This window comes from Pipistrellus hanaki, assembly GCF_964339955.1.
Source record: "Pipistrellus hanaki genome assembly, chromosome: 6".
NCBI lineage: Eukaryota > Metazoa > Chordata > Mammalia > Chiroptera > Vespertilionidae > Pipistrellus > Pipistrellus hanaki.
In genome coordinates this window covers 56,667,184-56,689,736 of record NC_140508.1, presented here as the reverse complement: position 1 = coordinate 56,689,736, position 22,553 = coordinate 56,667,184, and the positions used below count along the sequence as shown (strand labels likewise).

The following is a 22,553-nucleotide window of genomic DNA, read 5'->3' as shown; positions in this document are numbered from 1 at the left end:
CAAGAAGCTTCAATGTACCTGTAATATTTTCATTCTTAAAAATGGTAAGTAGAAACATGTCCTCAACCAAATTTAAATACTTACGCTAACTGTCTTGTCCAAAGATGGAAATAATTTTTCAAGTACAGGATATGTTCTGGTTGTACTCCTGTGATAACCACAGCAGTAAAGCTTTTTTTTTCCTTCTCCTCTGAGATAAGACAATGTAGAAATCTTTCATCATCATTTGTAATGTGAACAGAGTCAGATGGCTGCAGAATGAATACAAATAAAACAGATTACACACAGCTTAGTTGTAATTATAGAAGTAATATTTTGTTATTCACTTGGATAGCATCAAATAAGGTGAGGACAGAGAAACTTTTATACAGACTGCTAATCTGGCAAACATAAAGGACTATCCTACCATAATGCCTAACCAATTTTAGAATCATGAAGAAAAGGGTTAAAAAAAGAAATACTGCCAAAACCGGTCTGGCTCAGTGGATAGAACCTCAGCCTACGGATTGGGGAGACCCAGGGTTCAATTTCGATCAAGGGCATGTACCTTGGTTGCGGGCACATCCCTTGTAGGGAGTGTGCAAGAGGCAGCTAATGGATGATTCTCTCTCATCGATGTTTCTAACTCTCTCTATCCCTCTCTCTTCCTCTCTGTAAAAAAATCAATAAAATATATTTAAAAAACAAAAGAAATACTGAATTTTAAAATGCTGGGAAAAATTAAGGACACTTATTCTAGAATGGGATGAGGCCTTGCTTGAGATACCTACCACTTAATTTAGTTAAAAGCAATGCCCAGCCCTCCATTAGAATGAGCAATAAACCTAAATAGATACTTTTCAAAAGAAGACATACAGAAGGTCCAGAGACATATGAAAACATGCTCAAAGTCATTCATCATCCAAGAAATGCAAATCAAAACCACAACAATGTACCATCTCATACCTGTCAAAATGGCTATCATCAACAAATCAACAAATAACAAGTGCTGGCGAGGATACAGAGAAAAAGGAACCCTCGTGCACTGCTGGTGGGAATGCAGCCTGGTGCAACCACAGTGGAGAACAGTATGGAGTTTCCTCAAAAAACTAAAAATAGAACTCCCATTTGACCCAGTGATCCCACTTCTAGGAATATATCCCAAGAAATTAGAAACACCAATCAGAATGGATATATGCACCTCTGTGTTCATAGCAGCACAATTTACAATAGTCAAGATTTGGAAACAGCCTAAGTGCCCATCAGCAGATGACTGGATAAGAAAACTATGGTAGATCTACACAATGGAATACCATGCTGTTGTAAAAAGGAAGGAACTCCTACTATTTGCAACAGCTTGGATGGAGCTGGAGAGCATTATGCTAAGTGAAATAAGCCAGTCAGAGAAAGAAAAATACCACATGATCTCACTCATTTGTGGAATATGATGAACAACATAAACTGATGAACAAAAACAGATCCAGAGACAGTGAAGCATCGATCAGACCATCAAACCTCAGAGGGAAGGCAGGAGAAGGAGGGGGTAAAGGGGAGAGATCAACCAAAGTACTTGTATACATGCATATAAGCATAACCAATGGACACACACACAGGCAGGGTGTGTGTGTGAAGGCATGAGCGGGAGGGGAGGGGGGGGCAAGATGGGGAGCAATGAGGGGATAAGGACACAAATATAATTCCTTAATCAATAAAGAAAAAGAAAACTAGGATGCAGTCTGAATTCAGATGGTTTAGTACAAAGGCACTTGAGTAATAAAATCATCCTGGCCTCAGTCCACTTTCAGAGAATATCTATAGCTTGCAGAATGGAAATCTGAAGAAGGGCTTGGGGTGGGAGGGTGTTTGAAGATAAATGTTATAAACTTCTTAACTTTTACTATGAATCTATATGTGTTAAAAATTGCATGTATATATACATACTATGTATGTTGCCACATACTAAAAACTTATAAAGATAGATACTGAACTATTATGTCTAGGAAAATGACTTATTTTTTTTGTTTAATAAGCATGTATTATTACTTTCTTAATAAAACAAACCCTGCAACACCATTCAACCATCCTTTATACTAAATCATTAATATTACAGCTACAATGTATAATATAGAATATTTTTATACACTTATGAGAGTTAGAATAGTTTAGGTTTACTAATTATGCAGGTTAATTATCCCAATATTTATCTAGTACCTTCCAAATCCTACCTATGAGTCCACCCAGATACAAGGAGATACCCGAGTTCAAGATAAATGAAAGTGCCCTTCCTCCTTACAAATTCCATCTAGTAAGAGGTGAGAAATAAATGATTACAAAACAATGTGCCATTATAAAGATATGAACCAATAACCACAGAATTAAGTCACCCAACAGACAGCTCAATAAGAACATTCCAGACCAAAGAGAACATGAAGGATTGGAGAGTATAAGGGAAACACACTAGTTTAAAATGACTAAAGATGAAGTTGGAAATGCTGAATCAAGCAGTAGAAATGCGTAAAAGAGAGGGTAAACTATTTTAAAAGACAGAATTAAATGTGAATGATTAACAATTACTAACTGCTTGGTCAGGGGATGCTGTTAATTAAAAAGGGTAGTTATGAGAAGAAAAGGAGACAATATGAAAGGTTAGGATAAAGTTTGATATCAGATGTACCACAAGTAAGTTACTTATGGAACCCTGGGAGAAGAAAATCCATTTGAAATTGGAAACAAGTATAACAGATGGTACTCAGCAACCCATTTACACCACCTTTTTGTTTCCCTCCTGGCTATAGATAATAGAAAACCAAAAATCACATTTCTCAGACTCCCTTACATTTTGGGATGTGGGTGCAAATTGGGTTTTACCTAATTAGAAGCACTAGCCAAAGATTTTGAAGAGGAAAAGAAACAGCAGCCATTTCTTGAGGATTCCTGAAGGTTTTCTATAATGATGAAAGATACTAAAAATACCATTATCTTGGTTCCAACTTTAAGTGTAAGCATTGATACAGCACTGATTATGCCAGACATTCTGTATTCCAGGTTGGAGCAATTGTGACAGCGAGGCTTTTCCAACTTACAGGTAAGGCAGTGTATTTCTGAATTCCAGATCCAGGTCCTCCAGCCACGTGATTATAACCTATGTTGCAGCATCCCTTGCAGGTCAACTTGGACAGTCTTAGAATCATTCCACAAGGTTTAACCTAGAGTTCATTCCTTCATCCCTTCCAATAATCATGAAAGTATCTAGCTCCCTTTACTAAATCCTTTTCCCTTTAAAGTGCTTGGAATAGTTTGCCTCCTTCACAGAGTTCAACCTGATTCAGTGTCTCAATCTTAACAGTCACTTAACAAAAAATAGATTTGAGAACTGTTGATATTAAGTGACGTGCACACGCACACACACACGCACGCACACACACGCATGCACACACACACACACACACACACACACAGAAAAAGCAAGACCATTGGTTATATAAGTAGAGATCAAGAACCACAATCCCAATCTCCAATATCTACAGGCAACTCATACAACTTAATAAAAGGAAGATAAATGATACAATAAAAAAATGGGGAATGGACCTAAATAGAATCTTTTCGGAAGAAGACAGAAGGCCAATAGACACATCTTCAAAGTCACTAATTATCCAAGAGATGCAAATCAAAATGACAATGCAGTACCATCTCACACCTGTCAGAATGGCTATCATCAACAAATCAACAAACAACAAGTGTTGGCGAGGATGCAGAGAAAAAGGAACTCTCATGCACTGCTGGTGGAAATGCAGACTGGTGCAGCCACTGTGGAGAACAGTAAGAAGTTTCCTCAAAAAACTGAAATGGAACTCCCATTTAACCCAGTGATCCCACTTCTATAATAGGAATATATCCTAAGAAATTAGAAACACCAATCAGAAAGGATATATGCACCTCTGTGTTCATAGCAGCACAATTTACAATAGCTAAGATTTGGAAACAGCCTAGGTGCCCGTCAGCAGATGACTGGATAAGAAAACTATGGTAGATCTACACAATGGAATACTATGCTGCCATAAAAAGAAGGAATTCTTATCATTTGCAGCAACCTCGATGGAACTGGAGAGCATTATGCTAAGTGAAATAAGCCAGTCAATGAGAGAAAAATACCACGATATCACTCATTTGTGGATAATAAAGAACATTATAAACTGATGAACAAAAAGATACAGAGGCAGTAAAGCATCAAACAGACTGTCATATTACAGCGGGAAGGTTAGGGAGAGGTGGGGGAAATAAGAGATCAACCGAAGGACTTGTATGCATGCATATAAGCATAACCAATGGATGCAAAACACTGGAGGGTGAAGGCATGTATGGGAGTTGAGGAGGAGGGGGGTCATTGGTAAGATATGTACACATATGATACCTTAATTTAAAAAATGAAAGAAAAAAAAAAGAACCACAACCCCACACACATTTTAGCAAATGTGAACAGGTCAGGGATATAAGAGGAGTTGGGGGAGAGGGAAAAGAGTATGTTAAAAAGAACAAGTCAGGAAATAAAAAAAATCAAGGATCCATTAGTACCCATAAAATGTTTGTGGGGATGAACAAAGTACAAGATACAGGAAAAACTGTCAGAAAGGATGACCCAAGAGACCTCAGCATACAGGTTTGAAAGTCACTTGTAGAAATGATAAAATGAAATACTACTATGCAAATACAATAAGATGTATAAACTGTTAATTCAAAAGGAAAAAGGAAATAAAGAAATTTCCTGGACAAAGAAGAATGTTAAGCTATAGAAAAAAGTAAAAGTAGCCAATAAACATGAAAAAATTTTCAGCTCAGTAATTAAAGAAAAGGTATTATTTTTACCGATCAAATTGTCAACATTTTGCTGCCCTCCCGTCTTTCAAAATAAGAAAATGATCAAATAGGTACTTCCATAAACTGTTGTTGGGAGTATAGTTGATTTGGGCTCAACCTTTCAGAAAAGTTGTTTTATAATATATATTATAAAGATTCATAAAGTTCATAGTGTATCACAGCTGTTAAAATTCTAACAATCTATACTAAGAAAAATTATAATTCAGGCAAAATATTAAGCAAAGATATTCACAGCATTATCTTTATAATTATATAAATCAAAATAAATTATGTGATTATATATACTCAAAATAATAGTTAAGATTTAGTACGTTCAGTCCAAGAAATACCATGAAGCTATTTAAAGTGTGTTTAATTTAAAATGTTATTTTTAAAAATGTGGTTCAAACTATAAGTATGTAATAAAGAAGTTAGTCTAGAAGAAAATTCAACTAAACATTAAGTACCTTTTTCTGGCATTTGAGACTTTTAACTTCTTTAATATTTTCTTTAAATTTTTTTATATAGTTTTAGAATTAAACAATAATTCGTAAAAACCTCAAAATTACTTTAAAGTAAAGATTTTAAAATTAAAAATTGTAAAGTGTTTTGAATGAAGAAAAACTGAATATAATAAATTTCACATACATGATCAAGATGCAAGTTTATTAACATTCTGCTTATTAAATGAGAATTTGAAAGCAAATTTCTAACAGAAACGAACCGCTCATTACTTTCTCTAAAGCTCTGATTTTCTAAAAGTCTATTCTTTTATCCCTGTTTTCCATTCTAGTTCTATGATTATACAACAAAGATTTAAAAACTCAAAGTCAGTGCAAGGAAAAAGTTTACAATCTTATGAGCACTTTCCAGGAAGCTTATTCAGCTTTACAAAAAATAATTTGTTGTCTAAAGAATTCCAGCCTGAGAAAACATATAAATGATCACTTTTGCCATTCACATGATTAAAGAAAAAAGAATAAAATTAAATTAACTTATTTTGAAAACTCCATACTTTCAAGTTTTTTAAAGCAACATTAATATCTTAGATAGAATTAGAAAAAATATTCTTGTCCTATCACCCATACAAAGTAATACATTTACAATGAGTTAAAATGTAGTGTACCTTTCTGTTTCTAATAAATCCACTATATATTGACTCATTATTTTTCTCCTTCTTCTCAAAATCTTCTTTAGAAATCAGAAGCTCGTGAACATCTTGGGAATCTGCAGGTTTGCTTATCATCTGTTAGATATTAAGAAGAATACTTTAAAAATTCCTAAAAGTTAAACTGATTAAAATATTTAGAGTCAACCTCAAAATAGTCTGATCAACTTTCATTTACAAAAATTTTTTTACTCACTCTGGCTGATTGTCCAACAAAGAAAACAGCCTGCTTGCCTCCAACACCAAAATAGGAAATATCACTATTTAAACTGCGTGGCACTGGTACTGGTCGAACATATCCTGAATGATCACTAAAATAAAACATTAAATTAATGCCGTGATATTAAAGCAGCTATTTAGGCGCAAAAAGAAGCTGTCACAGCACTTTTATTAACTGTTAATAAAATGATCCCCAAGTCAAATGATACCCTATTCAAAGATAAAAGAATCAGAGCCAGAAATTGAGACATCATCTAGTCCACAGAGAGGAGAGCGCGGGGACATCCATGTGTGAGAAAAAACATAATCTCCCACATGCGCTCCGACTAGGGGGTCCAACCTGCAATCCAGGCACTTTCCCTGACTGGAAATTGAACTGGCAACCCCTTGGTGCACAGGATGACACTCAACCAACTGAGCCACTCTGGTCCGGAGGATACATACATTTATTTTAATTAAGAAAATAGAAAAGCAATTCAATGTAGTAGTTAACTTTGGTGGGGGGAAAATAGAATAAGAGAGGAACACACAGATATAAGTTATAATGAATATTCTATTTATTGTACTAGGTGGTAGATTATGGTTATTCAACTTATTAAGCTTTATAATATAGACTTTAAAACAGGACTGAATTAATAAGCTGTTATAAATCAAGAATTATGATTAATCAAATTTTATGAATCTAATGTTTATTAAGAAAAATAAAAGGAGTAAATAGGTTCTACTACTTTAGTTACTATGGCAACACTTCTAGGAATAGGTTGAAAATACCCTCCCCTAAATATTCTCCTTAAAATAGATATGAGGAAGTATATAAAAGTTTAGGGAAGGGAGCGCTCAGAAGTAAAACAATACATACATACTTAATCTGATTCAAAACTAAGAAACTCTGTTCTGATTAAGAATTACCCAGTCATAAGTTTCCTTTTTTAACCCAAACCATCCATGTAAACCAAACCTAGGAAAATCAATGTATCACAGCAAATAAGGCTGAAAACAAAAAGTTCTAGTAGGTTTCAAACTTGTGTGCATACAAAAAAATTCCTGTATCCACACTAAAGGGCTACATAAATATCACTTCATGAAGTAAGAAAAAAAGTAATCTACGAACTTATGAAACAATTTTGCATCACAGAAGCAGTCCTCTGGAGAATTTAGAAAGTCACTTTCCTCAGGAATAAATTTGTATCACAGTCCATAAGGATTTCAGAAATCATCTCATTCATATTCTTATATAAGCAGGTATTATATCTTTGTCAAGTAAGAGTATTTGATTTATTAGAAGAGAGAAAAGCAAAACCCACATTGAAACAAGTAATAAAAAGGAACAAAAGAAATGATCAAATTAGTAACAGAAACTAAAAGCAATCTAAGTGACTTCCAGGAATTATGGTAGAATGACTACATATGTGAACGTTTATATCTCACTATTGAAAACAACTAAATTAAAATAGGATGCCAGAATGTTACACACCATTTCTTTAAATTCAAGTGAATAAATATATGTCACAAAGTAAGTGAAACTCATCTTCATATGCAGAAAATACTGAAGACAAAGGAGCTTTTTCTTTAGAAAAATTAGGGGGAAATCCTGTTAGATAATTTCTACAACCTAAAAGTGGCATGGGAAATTATCATGTAGCATGACCCATTTTTATGTTCCCAAAAATGGTTCCTTTAGTTGAGGAAACCTATTAATTTCTTTTTAAAAAAATATATTTTATTGATTTTTTTACAGAGAGTAAGGGAGAGAGATAGTTAGAAACATCGTTGAGTCATCGATCAGCTGCCTCTTGCACGCCCCCTACTGGGGAATGTGCCCGCAACCAAGGCACATGCCCTTGACCGGAATCGAACCCCGGTATCCTTTAGTCCCTAGGCTAACACTCTATCCACTGAGCCAAACCGGTTTCAGTAAACCTATTAATTTCTGAACAAGGTGAAAGTGCAGAAATTAGCACTGATCCAACACACACTTGATTACAGTCACCCAGAAGACCTCACTAATTTTAACCTTTCTTTCTTCCAGAAAATAATTAAATGAACACATAATATAACTATGTTCTAGCTATCTAATTTAATTTCCAAGACAATGATCATAATAGTGCCCAAGTCATGAGAAAATTTTCTAGTTTCATGTAATGTTCTATATCTTAATAGTGGTTTTGGAGTACATAGTATTATGTATCAAAATTGAGTTAGTAGGGTGAAAACTTCCAAAATGGCACAGTAAGGACCTATGAAAATCTACTCATTAATAAAAGCAATAAAAGACTCAAATCAAAATCAACTTTTTCAGAACTCTAAAAATTAACCAAAGTCTTGCAACAATCGAAAGTATTTTTGTTCAAGACACATGGCTGAATTTTGGTAAGACAGCTGTATGCCCTATCCCATTCCCCTCTCACCAGCTCCACAGAAGTCTTGAAAAAGGACAGCCCTGCAATCATAGTGAAAACCGGTGGCTTAGGAGTCACTAGAATAAGTTTGGAGCTCTCTATACAATGGTCATTATTGGATCTGAAAGTTCTCCAGAAACGTCCACTCAGGATTTGTCTTTTTGTGACATAAGTCAGAACTTGCTCACTGTGAACAGCTTTTTTCTTGGGTCACTTGTCAAAAACAATCAGTGGCAATAGTTGAGCATCACAGCTGACTAAAGCAATGAAAACAATTGGGAGAAAACAAGAATTTGGTCAAAAACTTACAAGGAAAAGCTAGGGAATGAGAAGTATGGTATTTGGTATTTAAATATGGTACTTAAAAGCACCAACATATTCATGAGAATTGAGGTCACAATCGTGTGCGGGACTGCCCATATACAGCTCAAGAAAGAATTGAGAAGGCCAAACTCTCATTTCTGGCTGACTTTGAGGTCCTGTGTAAGAAAGAAGTAAATGCTAAGAAAGAGTTGTAAGTTTCCTGCTGGAACACTAAAAATATAGACCAATGTGCACACAGAAACCCTTGGCAAAGCTGGGATACTTCTGGTTCAACACATTTAAGGACATCACTAGGTTAACCATTAAGCTAGCAGAGCCTTCAGTGGCAACACAAGATAAAGAATTCAGATTTTACATAATTAGTTTAGGGAAGTCACTACACAACCATCAATTGTACACACACACACAAAACAACAACAAACAAACAAAAAAACAGAAGCAACAACAATCCCTGTGAAGAAAAATAAACCTGACTTCCAGAGTTACCCACATTACATTGTTAAAATGTCCTGTTCGCAACAAAAAAATGAGTGACACACATAGAAATGTTAAAATATGGTCCCCTCACAGAAAAACAAATTGTTGGTAGAAACCATGGCAGGGAAAGAACAAGCTTGGACTTACTAGACAAAGATTTAAGTCAACTATTTTAAATACATTCAAGGAAATAACAGAAATCATATCTAATGAAGTATGAGAACAGTGTTTCACCAAATAGAGAATAACAGAGAGAAATTATTTAAAAAGAACCAAACAGAAATTTTGAAATTGAGAAGAACAATAATTGAAATGAAAAAGTCAGTTAATGAGCAAATATGAATTGGCAGAAGAATTAGTAAACTTAAAAGGCAGATTGATTGAGATTATTCAATCTGAGGATCAAACAAAAAAAAAAAGAAGTAAATGAACAAAGCCTCAAAAACTGATAGTCACCATCAAGCTTATCAATATATGGATAACAGGAGTCATAGAAAGAGAAGAGAGAGAATATTTGAAGAAATAATGGCCAAATTTGATGAAAACATTAATCTATACATCCAAGAAGTTCAGAAACACAAAATAGGATTAAATGAAAAGCACCCAAACCTAGACACATCAGAATCAAACAGTCAAAAGCCAGGAAAAAAGCCAGAATCTTTAAAGCAGATAGAGAAGAGATTAGTTGTATACAAAGAATGCTTGGTGAGGTTAACAGCTGATCCTTCATCAGAAACTATGGAGTCACTCAGTCAGGAAGCAATACTATATGCCAGATAGTCACTTGGTCTTCACAAAACCTTATGAAGTATTATGCCCATTTTACAGGTATGTAAACTGAGACAAAGAGAAATAAAGTACCTTGATCAACATTAGACTAGAATTCAAACCAGGCTAAATGATTCTAAACCCTTCTTTTTCATTATATTGCCTCTCACCATGACACTATAAGTCTACAAATTTTATAAAGATTGTACAGGTGCTAAAATTTCAGAAATGAGAAGACAAAGGTGTTAATGACATTAACTTTTAATACATTATTGAGATTAATCCTTCAATTTGGGTGACTTGCCTTTACATAAGAAATACCAAAACAGGGCATGAACAAATACTAACTACTTAATAAGAATACCAATAGATCTTCCCAAGTATGTTTCCTAAAGTATACAACATAGCTTAAAATATCAAAAGACTTGTTGATCAGTGGTTACTAGAATTGAGTTAATATCCCAAGAACCTAATCATTATATTCCTGACAATTTCTAGTATATTTTGTTTCCTCTACAACATTTTATTCAGGATATTTTTTACGAACACATTCTTATGTAAACTCCTGACTAGATTATATTTTCTAACAGTTGTAAATGTTTTATAACGCAGATCCCCAAAAGTAGAATAAGACCCATAAGTAGAGTAATAGAGCTCAACCAAACTAAGTGCATTAGACATCTTTAAGTGGTATTAGTGATTTCTAATGCCTATTTTAAAACCATTCTACTCCTCTAGAGACTACGCAACTTCCATCAAACTTACTAAGAAAAAAGGGAAATGAGTCAAAGTAATCAACATAACTCTTACATTCTTCAGAAAATGCAAAAACAATTGTTCAATGAATGGGCACAATGTGATTTATAGTAGTTTTGACAACTTCTAAACTAAGTTTTGATCATAAAATTTCTATAATATAAAAATCTAAGTAAATATGTTAATAACATCAAAACCTCCAATGTATCATGTATAACTAAAGAAATATGAGTTCTTGTCTTTATTAAAATACCCAGCTCCCATAAAAAAGTGAGTAATGTTTTCTAACCTTTCAAAATCTCCTTGCCTTGTAAACTTGGACAATCTATACACAGCCCAGTTATTAAGCTGTTTAGAGGTCATTCCTCTTCCGTTATCTATCACTGCGACAGCAGGTTTTCCTTGTGTTTCATCAAAATGCTATAAAATAAGTTCAAAAAGACAGAGTCAAATCAATATTAAAAACATGAAACGTAAAATATAGAAAAATGATTCAATGGGCTCACTCATACATTTCTGGTGGAATTTTAAATTAATACAACTTTCTTAAAGGCACTTCAGCTGTATAAATAAAAAATCTGAGAATTCTGCATGTCCTTGAATCCAGAAATTTCATTTCTTAAATTTACCTTGATGAATTAATCAGAGATGCAAAGAAAGACCTATAAGAATGTTTATCATGTCAGCATTGCTTACAGTGGCTAAAATACAGAAAAAAATCCAAATGCACAATAGTAGTAGGTTGACTAATATTATATTATACTAGAGGCCCAGTGCATGAAATTCATGCATGGTTAGGGTCCCGAGTGGCTACCGGCCGGGGCCTTCCTTTGTTCTGTGCCCTGGTGGTCCCCACACGGGTAGTCTGCACACGTTCTGATGACGGATCTAACTCCCAGTCAGTTGAACTCCCAACGGACACTTCACATATCAGACTTTTATATATAGATATTTTTATTATAATTTATATCATAGCCAATAAACCAACCTGCATCAAGGGTATATTATATTGCAAACATTCATGATATGGCAATGTACTTACTGTTGAGGGAAAGATCATAAAAAACAAAATGTACACTATAATCACACATATGCACAGAAAAAAGGACAAGTGAAAAATATTAACAATAGATGAAGAGATATCAGATCATTATTTCTTTTAATTTCTTTATTTTTTTACTTCCCCCCCAATTAACTTGTACTACTTTTATAAAAGGAAAAGCTAAATTATTTAATAGTATTGTTTTCTTACCAATTTGATCTGTATTTTTCTAATCCCAGTGTTACGAGAAGTAGCAGACAACGAATTGTCAATTAACTCTGCAAGAGCAAATGCTGGAAAAGATGAGAAAACACTATTACTTTAATTTTTCTTTCCAAATACTTCACATAAAATTTCACAGAAGAAATTCTGAAGTACCATAAGCCATCACTTCTATTTTCAAAATAACTAGAATTAAAGTATTATCCTGATCCTGATGATGCAATACATAATCAAAGGCATCATCACCAATCACCACCAGCATAAAAAAGCAGTCATCACCCAATACTGTATAGTGTTATATGGCAAGTCTCAGCCAACCATGATTCCTGATGTCAGAGTTTATAATCAACAGACAGACATATAGGCATAAGAGACAGAAGACTTTTACAATAAAAACCCAATATTAAGAACACTATAGTATGTAATCACATAATCAAAAAGTCTAAAGTACATACAGAGATATGAAGGCCAGTATAAAGAAAGCAACTCTAAACGTGTGTGTGTGTGTGTGTGTGTGTGTGTGTGTGTGTGTTAACAGCTAATTTAGATATAGAAATCTTATGACAGCAACTTGTCAAGCAGCAGAACATGTCTGGTTAACTGACACAGAACTGCTATTGATTTCCTACTATACAACCAAATGGATGTTTCATGTATCACAGGCTCTGCTTTGTTCCAAATATTCTTTCTTCAAGGTCACTACTTAAATTACTTCTCACTTTTATTCCCTTTACTAGAGGCCCAGTGCACGAAAACTCATGCACCCGGGGAGATCCTTCAGCCTGGCCTGCACCCTCTCACAATCCAGGACCCCTCAGGTAGGGTTTCTAGGCCTGGCCCAAGATCAGGGCCTATTGGGACTTTCTTTATATGGCTGCCGGCAGCTGGCGCTACCCACGCCGCTGCCATTGCTGGCCATGTGTGCAGTGCTGCCCCGCGCTCCCTGCCACTGGTAGCATCCCTCTGCAGGCAACAGGCATGAGGTGTAATGGCTTGGCTGGCCTGGGCCTCCCTCTTTCTTTGCTGGGGGGCAGGGTCAGCCCTGCCACGGGCCGTCTGCCTAGCTGATTGTCCCTAACTGCTCACCTGCCTACCTGATCATCCTTAACCACCTGCCCATCTGATCACCCCTAAATGTTTTCTGGAGGGCATGTCCAGTCCTGTGAGGGGCCGTCTGCCTACCTGATCACTCCTAACCATTGTGCCTGTCAGCCTGATTGTTCTTAACTGCTTGCTTGACGGCAGAGCCATCCTGGTGAGGGGCCGTCTGCCTACCTGATTGCCCCTAACCACTGGCCTGCCTAGCTTATCACCCCTAACCACTTGCCTGCCTACCTAATTATCCCTGGGATCACCAAGTGAAAAAATTAAGAGGAGATAATGAGACTAAGGGCTAAGCCCTGAGGCACTTACTTCAACATTAAGAAGGTGGGGAGATGTGTCAATTATACCTCAAAAATTTAGAAGAAAAAAAAAAAGGCATGGAAAGAGAAGAGAGAAGGCAGTCAGTGGTAGAAAGAAAACAGAGTGTGATCTCTCGAAAGTCAAGTGAAAATTATATCAAAGAGGAAGAAGTGATAAACTATGTCAAATAATGCCTTCAGTTAAATGAGAGCTGAAAATTGATCACTGGATTTAGTGTCTGGTAACCTTAAAAGAGTAAGTTCAGGATCGTGAATAGAAGAGAATGGGAGGAGACAGTGAAGACAGTCAACTCCTTTGAGAAGTTTTGTTATAAACAGGAGCAAAAATCTGGGCAATGGCTGGAGGAATAAGATTATGATGTTTTTAAGACTGAAGAAATAAGAGCATTTTTTTGTATGAAAGGAACAATGTCAGAGATAATATTAGTTGCACATAAGGTAAGGATGTGCACAATGATTTAGTCATAAGAATATTCAGTCATTTGTAATTTAAAAAACTGAAATAACCCAAATGTCTAATAATAGAACACTGTTCAGTATATTGTTATCTAGTGTTTAACCACTAAAAACAAATACATATTGACATATTGAAGATGTTCATTTTATTTGAAACAAAAAAAGTAGGTTAAAATAGCATGCATCATATAAAACCACTAAAATAGAAAAAAACCAACAACATGAAAAGATCTGAAGCTATACGCACCAAAGTGTTGGTGGTAGTTATATCTGGGTAGTAAAGCTAGGGATATTCTTTAAGTTCTTTTTGCTTATATATGTTTTCTAATTTCCTATAAACTATAATGTACATACAGTAAAACTATTTTCAGTTAGAAAGTTTATAACAAACATATAAGTAGTATTAAACACTTTAGCAGGGTCCAAAAGAAAAAATTCTCTAAGTTAACTAATTTGTAAAGCTCATTAGCAAACAATCCAAAGGTAGGATAAAAACTTGCAAGTGATAAAGGTAAAAGGAAATAATAAAGAAATGAAATAACAAGACAAACCATTTATTCATGCAGTTCAACTACACAAATTGGCAAGACAAAACAATTTAGAGGTATATAGGAGAAGGAAGAATCAATCAGAGAAGCAAGTATACATGAGATAGAACAGTAGTTCCAAACTTTTTTTTTTTGCCATGCCCCACCTAAGCATCTCTAAAATCCTGATGCCCCCTGCTGTGTGGTATATAATTCTTACTATTTAAAAAGTGAACTCATATTCAAAGGCCATTACATTGGTCTAAACAAGCTTTCAAAGAACATAACATCCACGAACGAGAAAAATAAAAGAATGAAAGGGCAGTTGAAGTACTGAGGAAGAAATCACTAAGAAATTAGTAAAAAATAATAATAATAATATGGATATGAAAAAAAAACCAGCAAATAGTTTCAAAACATAAAATACAGAACTGACATGCATAAACATGTCACAATATATATTTATATACTATACATGAGGCCCCTAGAACCATAAGAAATGCAAAACATTCACTGTTAACTCATTCTCAAATTGCCCCCTTATGGGGCGTGTGCCCCACGTTGGGAACCACTGAGCTAGAAGAATGTGTAGAAACAAGATCTCTTATGAGTTGAGATGGAATGAATTCTAAAACTAGGTTAGTTTTAAAGGAGAGGTATCTTTACTCTGAAGTAAGATGATATGTAGGAAAAGAATTATATTGTGATGAAGAGTTTGAAGTAAGGAAACTCACAATGATTTGTTACAGTCTTCTAAAATATTAGAATGAGATAATTTTTTAAAATAAAGGAATGGTATAAATGGAATACTTACGCAAAGGGTTTTGTCCTTCACTTGCATAATATTCATACATGCCACTTTTAACCAGTGTGTCATAGTGAGGTAGGAATTCAATTCTTTCTTTTGTAGCTGTTAGTAGCAATTGGTCGACTGACTTTAGTAAGTATAGAGTAACTCCATCTTTAACAGTTTCATCTGTAATCAAAAGGTAATATCTTAAGTGCAAAGCTAGAATTAGAAACACATGAATTTATAATTTTAAAAATGAAAACCATATCTGTTCTATGAAATATCTTTAAAGATGATACAGGCAAAGCCCCAAATAATGGCTCAATCTACAATTTCAATTGTGTTTTGTTAAGAATATCAGTTAAGCAGAAACCGGTTTGGCTCAGTGGTAGAGCGTCAGCCTGCGGACTGAAAGGTCCCAGGTTCGATTCCGGTCAAGGGCATGTACATTGGTTGCAGGCACATTCCCGGTAGGGGGTGTGCAAGAGGCAGCTGGTTGATGTTTCTTTCTCATCGACGTTTCTAGCTCTCCATCTCTCTACCTTCCTCTCTGTAAAAAAAAAATCAATAATAAATATATATATTCTATATATAAAGAATATCAGTTAAACAGGCCCAAATACGTCCATGCATCTGAAACCCTCAACTTAGTAACTTAAATTTTCACAGGAAGTTAGATGATGAACTACATTAGAGTGTTATCAACATGAAAGGAGAAGAGTGGTTAAATTCAAAAGGAAATCAGGCATGAAAAACTGGCAGGTTTGCCCAACCAGTGTGGCTCAGTGGTTGAGCGATGACCTATGAGGTCATGGTTCAATTCCCGGTCAGGGCATGTGCTCGGTCCCAGTGTGGGGCATGCAGGAGACAGCCGACCGATGATTCTCTCATCCTTGATGCGTCTGTTTCTCTCTCCCTCTTCCTTCCTCTCTAGAATCAATAAAAATATATTTAAAAATAAACAAAAAAGCTGACAAGTCTTACAATCCAATTGGATAAAAAAAATTTAATGGAAGAACCCAATCAGGAGAATTAGCTTCTTAAGGGCCCACCAGGAAAGCCTGTGGCTAGCTGTTGGGCAAGGTTTCATCTTCTGTAGCCATAAATGATGTCAACTATATTTCTATAACCTTGAAAAATATGACCTCTGTACAAACTGTGAACTTATAGACAGTTTCCTCCCCACACAACAAAGTAACCAAAATCAACAGTTTTTATGCTTATGTTTGTAATCTAATAGTTATTGCGGTACAATGTACTAGAGCAATGGTTGCCAACCTTTGGGAACACCAGTGATCCACGGACTACTGGTTTGCGACCGCTATACTGGAGCATATTAAATATAAAAGCATAAAGTTAACATTGCTTACCAAAATTATCACTGGTAATTTCTTTCCTACTTGTTGTTGTAATAACAAATTTTTCCACAGGTGAAATGCCAAGTCTCTATCCAAAATAATATAAATAAAATAAATTATTACACAAAGGAAATATATGCACCAAACAAGTTTTTAAAAATATGAAAATACTAATAGTATATAATCTTGTAACAATTACTACAATTGTCTGTCATAATATTTTAAAATCTTGCCTTTTCATAATTAAGCACAAATCTATAAATTATTTGCTTAACAAGGTTTTTTTTCCTACTATTATATGCCACCTAGGACCATGAGTGTATAGATGGACATTTTAGAAAGGTTTCAACAAAAGCAGACTCTTCCCAGACAAAAGACATTATTCCAACCCAATATATAGGTAAACTTATTAACGTATGTTCACATACATTCAATATTTAAGTAGGTAAAATAAAAGTACCAGAAAAAAATAGAGGTAACATTTTATAACACTATGGTAAAAATAGCCATGCTATGCATGTTACCTGTATTAAAGACTCATTTTATCTATTGTAACTCTTCCCAAAAGAGTAACTCTGAAATTGTAAGGCAAATTATAAATTGGGGGATTAGGGAATTGGTTGCAAGAGACAGAGTTAGCATCCTGCGGGGGGAGGGGGGGGGGCCTGGGGTAAGAGCAGAGGGTGTGGCAGGAACCTGGTGGAAGGGAGCTATGGGTGGGGGGGTGAAAGAGAAACAATTGTAATAATCTGAGCAATAAAGATTTATTGAAAAAAAAAAAAAAAGGTCTAGCCTGGCTGGCGTGTGAACCAGGAGGTAGGTCATGGTTCAATTCCCAGTCTGGGCACATACATCCACCCTCAGTGTGGGCGTGACAATCAATGATTCTCGCATCATTGATGTTCCTGTCTCTCTCCCTCTCTCACTTCCTCTCTGAAATCAATGAAAAATATATTTTTTAAAAATGAGGGTCTAGCCTTTGGGTGGTGAGCACACTATACAAAGATGCATGTATTATAGAATGGTGCACTTGAAACATGCTATTATCCAATGTCACCCCAATAAACTTAATACTTTTTAAAAAAAAAAATGAGGGGTGAGGATACAAAGAAATAACCCCAAGAGCTAACAGTGGTTATAAATTTTACAGTGAGGAAAGGTTCACTTTTCCCCCCTGCTGGTTCCCTATTTCCTTTATTGCGCTGATTATTTTTTGCAATAAAAAAAAATGATAAACAAAAAAGTTTCATTTTTGTGGGATGGTTCTGAGTACAAAACACCCATCAAAGAAGATACCCCATTCTTTCATTCACTCTAAAGACACAGGGGAGTCTTCTACATCCAGGCACAGAATGAACTCCCAAGTTCGCACACTGGGGGCCGCCACCCAGATAATTCACTCTAACGTGGGCACTTACGAAGCACCAGGCACAGTTCTAGACACGGAGCAATAGAGTCCCTGCCTCTCACGTCGCTTGCACGGTTGTGGATGTCAGTAACTTCAGCAGTTACAGAGTTATGTCTTTTACAACATCTTCCCGCTCAAGTTCAAACACTTTCACCCCAGCTCCTTTTTCCTTGAGAGTTCTTCCTTGGGTACCAAGAACCTCCTGCGGGTCCCGCAGGGCAGGACACCGTCCCTTCGGTAAAGCTCAGGGGGCACCGCCCCTTCCCATCGGCAAAACACGGCCGGTTCCCTCCCACGGCCGTTCGTTTCTTAAAGCAAGGGAACACACACCCTCCTTTGGGGTCCCCCGGACACCCTCCGAGTTCAGGGAGTCCCAGCGACGAGGGCTCAGACGACCCAGAAAGCGAGCCGCACCTGCGAGGCCGCCGGGGCCCGGGGCGCCCGCCCGGGAGGGGAGGACCCCGCCGCCCGCGCTCCTGACAGGCGGCCGGCCGGCCCGCGGAATCTGCGCCTCATGGAAGGAACCTGGGAGCACACCGACTCCAGGAATCTCACAACTTCCAACGCCCCCAACACTCCTGACAGCCCTCCGGGATGCCTCTGCTCTCCGGTTTCAACGATAAAAAAGTCCCGCACGAGAGAGACCCCGGTGGAATGCCGAGCGGGCCCGGCCCGGCCCCACTGACCACCCGAGGCCCCCGGGGCAAAGGGAGGCCCGCGGCCAGGCCCGGTCCGCCCTCCGCGGCCCCGGCGGGGCCGACCCCGAGGCTTCCTGCCGCCCGGCCGCGGAGATGGCGGGCGCCGGGCAGCGAGAGAGAGAGAAGCCAAAAGCCGCCCGGGACCGGGTCCGGTGACAGGTTTATGGCCCCGAGCAAGAAACTTGGCCTTTCCTCGTCCCCCCCCTCCCCCGCCCCCTTTCCCAACCCCAACTGTCCGCCCCCCGCGCATCCCTCGGCGGCCCGCCGCCTACCTGGCACACGGCGGCGCGGAACCCCGCCAAGTCCAAGCGCTCGCCGACCTGCAGCAGCCGCTCGCCCTGCTGCGACTCCTTCTCGCGCCGGTCGAACACGTACACCTTCCTGCTGCGGTCGCCGCGGCCGCCCCTTCCAGCCCCCGCCGAGGGCCCGCCGCCGCCGCCGCCCGCCGCTGCCATATTGGGAGAAAGGAGGAAAAAACAGCCGCCGCCGCCGCGCCCAGGGCCCAGACGCAGGCTCCGCGCGGCGCCCTCAGCTCCGGTCCCCCCGGCCGCGAGGCAGCTCCGCCTCGGCGCCCCGCAGCTCCTCCCTCCGCGGCGGTGGCCGAGGAGCGGCGAGCGGGAGGTTCGGGCCGGGAACCGATTCAAACAAACTCCTGCCTGGACCCCACGTCACTTCCGCGGCCAGCGGCTCTCGGGGAGGGGGGGACGGAGGCGCGGCGCGCGGCTCGGGAGGGCCCAGACCGGCGCCTGCGGCCGCCCACGACAACCCGAGGCGCGTGCCGGAACTAGGGCCGCGGCCGAGGCCTGTGGCTGCGAAGGAAGAGGAGCCACCAGCGTCCCCCGAGGGGGCGGGGCCAATCCGGCAGGCCGCGCGGGAGTGGGCGGGGCCGCCGCGCGGGAGTGGGTGGGGCCAATCCGGCAGGCAGAGCGGGTGTTAGGTGGGCGGGCCCTCCGTGTGGGAGTGGGCGGGGCTTCCGCGCCGGGCCCGCCCCTTCGCCTCGCGAAGTTGGAGGGGAGTGCGCGGGCCCTTCGCGGGCGCCTGACCTATGGGGGTGGACGAACCCTTTGCTGAGGCCGGACAGCCTGTCCCGGGAGTGGCGGGGGAGGCTTCCGAGGGACCATGTTCTCACGATCGAGGGGGGCCTGGTTATCTTCCCGCCTCGCCACGGACCGGACCGAACCGGCCAGGCTTCGAGCTCTCGGCGCTGCGCAGGTGGTGCCGCGGTCGCGTTAAGGCGGCGCGGGGATCCTCTGGCCCGCAGGCCGCACTGGGGGAAACTTTCCCCGCAGCGAGCACGTGGGTGTCCACGGGGAGAAACCTGCCAAGGAGCCACCTTTTCTTTCCGTCTCATTTCCTAATGGTTCCGTGTGGGCTTCCAGGGAGGCCGCCCGGCAAAGCTGGTGGTCCCTGGCAGGTCCAACGGTTCTGGGACCGGGCCGGTCTCCTTCGGGGCCTCCGAGGCGGGAGCCCCAACGGACCTGGGGCAGGTCGCTGGAGCATCTTCTTACCATCCGCCTCACCTCCACCGCGGCTGCCACGTTGCTGAAAATTGCCAATTAGAACACCAATGCCAAAGAGTTATTAGGTTTAAAATGTTTAACATGTAGTAGTACTCTAATTAAAAGCCTTTGTGTTTCATTAAACATCGTTATTGTGGTCGTGTAGTACCCTAACTCAAAAAAACAAAGAATATGGTCCTTATGCGGGAGGGGGTATGGGGTTCAATAATTTACTCTGCAATTCTTAAAAATATTTAATGAATATTTTGTACTTGAAAAGAAGATATGTATTTTTACCAAGCCAAGGAGTAGCAGACTGGGGGATTTTTCAGTTCTCCAAAGCAAACCTTTGGGTTATATTTAGTACATAGGGTATCCCCAGATAAATGAACAATCACTTTGAATGTGATTAAAGCCAGGGTTTATTAATGAATAAAGCCAGGGTTTATTAATGAATAAAGCCAGGGTTTATTAATACAATATATAGATCATTTTCAAAATTTAGAAGAATTTACAGAAATGAATAATTTTTTTGTTCGTGTCTGTTCTCAAACTGATGACCATTCTAGTTCAGGCACTGCTGATGACAGGAAGCAATAGAATCCCAAACATCAAGAATCATTTCGTTGGGTATCTGTGCGCCTCAATTCATTAGCTGTTGGCAGGTTTTGTACTGTAAACTTTATCTTTTATGTATCCCCATAAAAAAAAAAGTCCAGTGGATAAATTTTCTTTGTTCAAAGCTTAGTCTGACTTCCCCCATTATTATTACAAATCAGTTAAACCTGAAGAGGAGAGAAAATTAAATGTATACACAGTTGTTGTTTTTTAATTTTTTTTAATTTTTTTATTTTTTATTTTTATTTTTTACAGAGAGGAAGGGAGAGAGGTAGAAAGCTAGAAACATCGATGAGAGAGAAACATCTACCAGCTGCCTTTTGCACACCCCCTACCGGGGATGTGCCTGCAACCAACGTACATGCCCCTGACCGGAATCGAACCCAGGGACCTTTCAGTCCACAGACCGATGCTCTACCACTGAGCCAAACCGGTTTCGGCTGTATACACACTTGGAATAATTACAAAGGCAGTTCTGGTGCTTCAACTGTATTTTCAACTTCCAGTGGCATTTTAGGATGAATTTCCTTTGTTCAAAGTTTAGTCTGGCTAAAAAACATCCGTTGAGCTATCAGCAGTTAAAGTAGTGTCTATAATGTTTTGGGGACAGAAATGACCCTGTATTTTCGGTCTTACTAACTTGCCAAAGTCTTCATGGTTAATTATATGGATAGATTTATATTGCTAGTTAGAAATCTAGATTTGCTTGTCCATATGGAGGTGTTCCAAAAAAGATTACAGCTAGAACATAGTTGGATCAAATATGAGAAGAGGTGTGTTTGTGGGAACATGGGGAGAATGAGCAGCGGATTGTGGAAGAAAAAATTGGAAAGAGTCAAGTTGTGGCCAAATGCCATTCCTGTTCTTGAAGGGGGACTGTATGGGTAGAGAGAGATCAAAGTAACCCTCAACTCCTATGGGCTTTCTTTGACATCACATGTTTTACCTTTCAAATTCATGTGAATTTATTATTCTATTCCATTATATAATGGTGTTTGATTTTAATGACCCAAGAAAAATACAAATTGTTTTTCTAAATCTTATTTAATAGATAATGTGAATTGCATTTTGATTTCATCAAATTGGGACTAGGGCTAGAAATTCACAATCAAGGCTATATCTCATTCTATGTAATACCAAATTATACAAAACATGAATACAAAAATATTATTTTCTTGTCTTTAGAGGAGATGTAAGTATAATTGCTAGGAAGAAGAAGATCCAAAATACTACCAGAGAAATGTATTACAATAATATGGGCAACTATTAATAAAAACATTGATACCTATCTTCTTGTTAGAAGGTTAAGTCTGAATACTTATATAATAGTATGGCAGTCTGAAACATCCTCAGAATCATTTGCCAGTCACTTTTGTTCTCAGATAGCTTTTTTCAATAAAGATTAATTTTTTCTTTAATTTTCATTACAAAGATTTGATTTTTATGTATGATACTGAAAAGAAATCCAATTTCATTTTTAAATAAATATTTAATGTCTGAGCATCATTCATTAAATAGTCCATTTTTCCCCTGCCATATTTTGTGTAACTTTTTTCATATACCAAGT

General features: G+C 38.5%; 1 protein-coding gene across 3 annotated transcripts in view; it reads right to left on the bottom strand.

Annotated features, from left to right (window-relative positions):
* The window catches only part of SMCHD1 (structural maintenance of chromosomes flexible hinge domain containing 1), a 108,060-nt gene extending 88,368 nt beyond the window's left edge, over nt 1–19,692 (bottom strand). For 2 of the 3 annotated variants that reach the window (XM_084888064.1, XM_084888065.1), the window contains exons 1-8: nt 19,142–19,691; nt 16,776–16,851; nt 15,430–15,591; nt 12,197–12,279; nt 11,234–11,364; nt 6,198–6,312; nt 5,960–6,079; nt 85–251 (exon numbers count right to left, since the gene is read on the bottom strand). In XM_084888064.1, coding sequence (XP_084744190.1) covers nt 85–251; nt 5,960–6,079; nt 6,198–6,312; nt 11,234–11,364; nt 12,197–12,279; nt 15,430–15,591; nt 16,776–16,851; nt 19,142–19,324 — 1,037 coding nt within the window. In that variant the 5' untranslated portion in view covers nt 19,325–19,691. Of the gene's footprint in view, nt 1–84; nt 252–5,959; nt 6,080–6,197; nt 6,313–11,233; nt 11,365–12,196; nt 12,280–15,429; nt 15,592–16,775; nt 16,852–19,141 lie in introns of all 3 variants that reach the window. The other variant, XM_084888066.1, reaches the window with a different exon arrangement.
* Between the last annotated feature and the right edge of the window lie 2,861 nt (nt 19,693–22,553).